This window comes from Oryctolagus cuniculus, chromosome 2 (assembly GCF_051225735.1).
Source record: "Oryctolagus cuniculus isolate XC-2025 breed Fujian yellow rabbit chromosome 2, ASM5122573v1, whole genome shotgun sequence".
In the NCBI taxonomy this organism is placed as follows: domain Eukaryota; kingdom Metazoa; phylum Chordata; class Mammalia; order Lagomorpha; family Leporidae; genus Oryctolagus; species Oryctolagus cuniculus.
In genome coordinates, this window is record NC_142868.1 from 102,917,487 (window position 1) to 102,923,970 (window position 6,484).

Here is a 6,484-nt window from a genome sequence, read left to right on the forward strand (position 1 = left end):
GCAGACCCATAGAATGGCAGATGTCCTAAACAGCACTCTGACCTCAGAATCAGCCCTTAAGGCATGAAGATCTGGCTGAAAAGCCCATGAGAGTATTTCAGGCATGGAAAGCCAAGACACTCTGGGAAAAAAAAAAAAAACTAAATGAAAGATCTCCACGAGTGAGATCCCAGTGGAAAGAATGGGTCATCAAAGGAGGTACCTTTCTCTGAAGGGAGGAGAGAACTTCCACTTTGACCATGGCCTTGTCTAAATATGATCAGAGTCAGTGAACTCAGGGGGCTTCCATAGCCTTGGCAGCTCATGACAAGAGCCTAGGGGGATTACTGATGCCATAAACAAGAGTGCCAATTTGTTAAATCAACAACAGGAGTCACTGTGCACTTACTCCTCATGTAGGATCTTTGTCCTTAGTGTGCTGTACATTGAGATTTAATGCTATAACTAGTACTCAAACAGTATTTTTCACTTTATGTTTCTGTGTGGGAGCAAACTGTTGAAATCTTTACTTAATGTATGCTAAACTGATCTTCTCTATATAAAGAGAATCAAAAATGAATCCTGATGTGAATGGAAGGGGAGAGGGAGTGGGAAAGGGGAGGGTTGCGGGTGGGAGGGACGTTATCGGGGGGCAGCCATTTTAATCCATAAGCTGTACTTTGGAAATTTATATTCATTAAATAAAAGTTAAAAAAATTAATTAGCAAGCATAAAGGTATTTGGTGAAAAAGTGTCTGTTACAACAATGTTTAATGTATTTCTTAGGGCCTGGTGCTGAAGTGTAGTAGGCTAGGCCTCTGCCAGTGGTGCTAGCATCCCAGATGTGTCCTAGTTCATGTCCTGGCTGCTAGTCTTCTAATCCAGCTTTCTGTTATGGCCTGGGAAAGCAGTGGAGAGAATGGGCCAAGAACATAAGCCCCTGAACCTGTTTGGGGGACCTAGAGAAGTTCTTTGCTATTGGCTTTGAATAGGCTCTGCTCCAGCCATAGTGAAGACCTGGGGAGTGAACTAGTAGATGAAAGATCTTTCCCTCTGTCTCTCCCTCTGTCTGTATGTATCTAAATCTATCTTTAAAATAAAAAAGTAAAAAAAAAAAATTTAAATGGAGTACCTAAAATCATCATGAGATCTTTCCATGTTACATGGTATATTACAGGAAATATAGCAGTGTCTGGAATGTATGATGGAAAATTCATATTCCAATGATAAAAATCTGGAAAAGGTAAAAATGTGTCAATTAGAAAGGAAGAGTAAATACACCTGGCCTAGGACTCCTGTATACACATGAATTTCCCAGGAGGACTCACAGAGCTTCGAGCAATGAAAATGCAAAGCAAGTCTGAAACAAAGTCACTGTATCACCACTGGCTTACTAGAATGTTAGTGATACACAGGTTATAACAACAGGTTAAAAAAGTAAAGTAAAAATAAAAGTGATGAATGTGTTATAAAAACATGTTGTGATTACGGACACAAGTAAAAATGAACACACACTATGAAATAAGATATGTTATGGTTACTGTGTGAAGTAATGTGTAATTTGAAAGGGGAAATAATGGTGTGAAAAGTAAACATAGGGAACTTTCTGATAAATAGTTCAACACAATTATATCAATATCAGAAATTATGAAAAAATCCCAAAATTTAAATAACACAGATCATGTCATGTTCTATAATATATGAAAGGAAAGGTTCACACATCTTGAATTACAGTGTGGAAGTTTTAAAAATCAAAGGCAAAATTTAGAACTAACATATCTGTGAGAAACTATGTACGTGAGAGTTAACGAAACCTACAGAATTTGAGTGTTTTGATGACTTCACAAAATGCTAACCAAGCTAAACACATAGTGTTGGGCTTGCTCAGATTAAGACATTAAAATATGTACTGATAATAGATATAATTTTTACAATTTATTTGACAGGTAGAGTTACAGAGAGAGACAGAAAGAAAGGTCTTCCTTCTGTTCACTCCCCAAATGGCTGCTAAATCTGGTGCTGCACCAATCTGAAGCCAGGAGCCAGGTACTTCCTCCTGGTCTCTCATGGGTTCAGGGGCCTAACCACTTAGGCCATCCTCCACTGCCCTCCCAGGCCACAGCAGAAAGCTGGATTGGAAGAGAAGCAACCGTGACTAGAACCAGCACCCATATGGGATGCTGGAGCTGCAGGAGGAGGATTAACCAAGTGAGCCACAGCACCAGCCCCGATAATAGCTATAATTTAAAAAGTCATGCAATTATGAAAAGCAAATTATTATCAATGTAAGAAAAATAACTTGGGAGGAGAAATAAAAATAATCTAATACAGTTACAGAAGCACAGATTGTTACTGTTGCATTAAAAATGAATGCTAGAAAATCCAACATATTTATACCAAAGATCATACCATTTTACATAAGTAAAATAAGCATGTCTGGGGGATGATGTTATGGTACAGTGGATTAAGCCAATGGGCTTGCTCTTATCAATCACTGTGATGCCTGGTAGAAGTACAATCTATTCTGCATTACTGATCCAGCTTTCTGCTAATGTACCTTGGAGGCATAAGATTATGGCCTAAATAATCCATTTCCTGCCATCCACATCAAAGCTCCAGATGGGGTTTCTGGCTCCTGGCTTAGGCCTGGCTCAGTCCCAGTTGCTGTGGCAATTAGATGAGTGCACAAATACATGGAATTTCCCTCCTCCATCTTTCTTTTCCACTCTGCCCTTAAAATAAATCTTTAAAAAACTAAAAGCCTTGACTATGTAGAACTATGTTACTTTCAATAATAAGAGGTACATTTTGATCCCCCAAAATATCAGCAATATCTGCAAAATGCTTCCTATAAAGAGTTAACAGCCAGGTATCACATTAAATTGATCTGAAAAAAATGTGTACATAAAGGTTGTGAGGTAGTTATAACTTCACAGCATTGATAAAATCACAATGAACAAGATAGCATGGAATGCTCTGGTTTCTAGATACTATGACACACAAAGGTAATACGTATAATGCTAAGGTATAAACTAGAATGATAAAGGTATGCAAATGCAGTAAAATAATATTGTGATCACTGTGAGAAAAATAAACAATTTGTGAGAAAAATAAACAATTTGTTAACAAGAGTGGAGGCTAACTTTATGGTTTAATAAGTCAAAGACACTACCTGTGATGCCAGCATCCTGTATGGGCAGATGTCCCACATCTGATCTAACTCTCTGCTAATGACCCGAGAAAAGGAGTGGAAGGTGGCCTAAGGGTTTAGACCCTTGCCATCCTTGTGGGAGAACTAGATGAAATTCTTAGCCTTCAACCTGGATCTGAATTAGCTGTTGCAGCCATCTGAGAAGTGAAACAGCAGATGGATGGTCTCTCCCTCCCTTCCTTCCTTCCTTCCTTCCTTCCTTCCTTCCTTCCTTCCTTCCTTCTTTCCTTCCTTCTTTCTTTCCTTCCTTCCTACCTTCCTTCCTTCCTTCTTTCCTTCCTTCTTTCCTTCCTTCCTTCCTTCCTTCCTTCCTTCCTTCCTTTCCTTCTTTCCTTCTTTCCTCTATCTCTCTCCCTTCTCTCTTCCTCTCTCTTTTTCTCCCTTTCTCTCTCTCTCCTCTCCCTCCCTTCTTCCTTCCCCTCCTACCTCCCATCCCTATAGCTCTGATTTTTAAATAAAGAAAACTTAAAAAAAAAAAAGGAATGAGGTGTGCAAAACCAATGTCAGGTAAGGTGCTAAAAACAGTCCATCATGCATTAAAAGGGGAAAACAAATGAAATCTTTTCCAGGAAACATAAATCAATGATATATGTCACCATTTACCTGAATAGTAATAAATAAAACATGACACAAATATTCTGTTGAAACTCTTTTTTTTTATTGTGAAAAAGTCTTTATTTTAAGAAAAAAAATTAATTAACAAAAAATTTAACAAGTTTCACTTAGCAAAATACACCCCAAAGGAAATCACAGCACAAAGAAAGTTTTAAGTCAAGGCCTCACCAATTCCAACAGTATTAGCATTGTGTTTCAATTCTCAAAACTAACTTTTAAAAAGCTTAAAACTTAACCTAAAAGATTTAAATGAAAATAAAAACTAGAATGAACAAACATGAGAAATGTTTCTCTTTGAATTAGGGATCTAGCACCTTTGAGTTTTCCACAAAAGTACATCTCCCCAAGGTGTCCACTGTGGTGTGGTGTAAAAGATCCACTATTTAACATACTTAAACTACTTTAACTCAGATAACATCACTCAGAAGGATACTACTAAAATGTTAATCGAGAAAAGCAGAAAATAGTTTTAGTTTACTCAATATCACATGCTAGAAGAAAAGTTTGCATGAGAAAACACTGAAGAGGTAATTTTTAATCCAGATTTCACAAACTCATGGTGCAAAATGGGTTCCACAGCTTCCTCTAGGGTAATAACTGCTTTTTCACGGCTTGCTGGCTGCCTCTGAAAATTTGATTGAAATTAACTCAAATGCTTCTACAAAACTAATCATATCCACCCATGCTATTCTGACCACTATGGCCAGCGCTGTAACAACCGCTCACTGACTGGCTCTCCAGGCCACCGTAGGTGGCCTGAGCTGCGGACACCCCCATGCCCTGCATCACCTGGCTGCTGTAGGCCCCGTTGCTGGCCCCTGTTGTGGAATTCAAGAAGAGTTCTATGTATCTGTGCTGCATATTGGCCCTATCTTTCGACATCACTGCCACAGCTTCTTCGTGGGTGGCAAACTCCACATCAGGTTCGCCCGTCACTCTTCCATCTGGGCAGATCTCAATATGGACTCTCACCGGGTTAAGTGGAGAGAAGTTGTAGATGTCGTTCTCAGTCGCTTTGTATGGCAGCCCTCTCATGTGGACGCAGTGGCTGGTGGTGCTCTGCACTGTGAACTCGCTATCTCCGTATCTGTGGTCATACATTCCTGAGAGGCAGTAGCTGAGGTCTCTTCTGAACAGATCAGTGGTGAAGCCGTAGCCATCGCTGAGGCCACTGTACTCCTCATAGCCTCCATAGCCAGTGCTGTAGGCGCCAGGCCGCATTCTCTCCAAGCCTGCCTGCTTCACAATGCCAATATACCTCCAGGCTGTGCCAGGCCTGTCATAGGGCCCGGGTCGCTGAACAGACATGAACTTCAGAGGAGGATCTGAGTATGACCTCACTTCTTCCTGACTGCTCTTAAATACCTCAATATATCTGTGCCCTATTCTCTCCTTGTGCTTCTCTAGCGCCTTCTCTGCTAGCTCCTGAGAGGCAAACTGCATGAAGGCCTCCCCTGTAATCTTGCCCTCGGGGTCCACAGGCAAAGTGATCCCGTTTGGCACGATTTCCAACCCTGAGAAAAACTAAACAATTTCTTCCTTTGTGCATCCAAACGGGAGTCCTTGAAGCTGCACGAAGCCATCATTAGCGGTGTCAGCGTTGTTTGGACCGCTGTGCTTCAACACCCAATCCATCTCGGTTCTGTGAGACTTGAACACCTCAATGTACCGGTGCCCCATGCTTTCCCTGTCTTTTTGCAGGGCCATTTTGACATCATCTTCTGATTCAAGTTCAACAAATGCCTCACCACTCTGCCTGCCTTCTCTAGTGTAGATAAAATGAACGCCTGCAGCCCCATCATGAATTGTGCAGTCGGACAGAAAGTTCTGCATGTCCTCAATAGAGCAGGACCAGGGCAGGCCATGGAGCTTGACCACAAAGCCTTCACCTCCCTCGGGACCCAGCATCATGGACACTTGACAGGGTACATGTCAGACAAACTTGGGTGCAAGTTGTCTTTTTATGGCTTAGAGTATCACCAAGGATACCTTCAGTAGGAGACACCTCTGGTAGGTAACCAACTGTCCACTGAGGAGAGCTGGCCTGGTTTCTATTTGCATTCAGCAAGAGCAGCTTCCAGCGAAGGACCCCAGATCCCACCCGAGCTTAGACGCGCAGAGGGCTCCAGGCAAACTCCAGGTGCATCTTTTTGTTCTTAACCTTCTTCAGGAAGATGTGGTGCAATCCTCCTGTTGAAACTCTTAGAAAGCAAAATCTTATAAATATTGAGAACAAGTAAAAATATATTACTGAAAACAGTGAATTATCAGAAGGCTTAAGATTATTCTGAAAATATGTATGCATGATAACTTAGGGATTATTATGTGTGAATAAATGAGTAATCTGGTAAGAGTAATAATAGAATGACAAACAATTGTAAAAGCAGTTGCTGAAAAATACATAATTAAAATTACATTTAAAATGGGAAATAAAGAGAAGGTAAAACAATCCCATTTCTTTGAGAATACTCATATATGAAAGATGATGGTACATGGGTTTTTTAAACTACCCAATTGGGTAGTTTAAAAATCATAGGAAAATTCAAAGTTCCCCAACAATTGAGAAAAAGTTTTTTAAAAAAATGTCATCAAGAAGAGGTGAATAACTGGTGGGACCTAAGATGGCTTTAAGATTTGTGTAAATGAAGATTGCAGGGACAGTTTACAGTTTTGATATAA

General features: G+C 40.4%; 1 protein-coding gene across 1 annotated transcript; it reads right to left on the bottom strand.

Annotated features, from left to right (window-relative positions):
- Positions 1 to 4,127: 4,127 nt before the first annotated feature.
- On the bottom strand, positions 4,128 to 5,996 carry LOC108175850 (heterogeneous nuclear ribonucleoprotein F-like). Its single transcript, XM_051837810.3, has one exon. It carries the CDS (start codon positions 5,246 to 5,248, stop codon positions 4,472 to 4,474), a length of 777 nt encoding a protein of 258 aa, XP_051693770.2. The 5' UTR covers positions 5,249 to 5,996; the 3' UTR covers positions 4,128 to 4,471.
- Between the last annotated feature and the right edge of the window lie 488 nt (positions 5,997 to 6,484).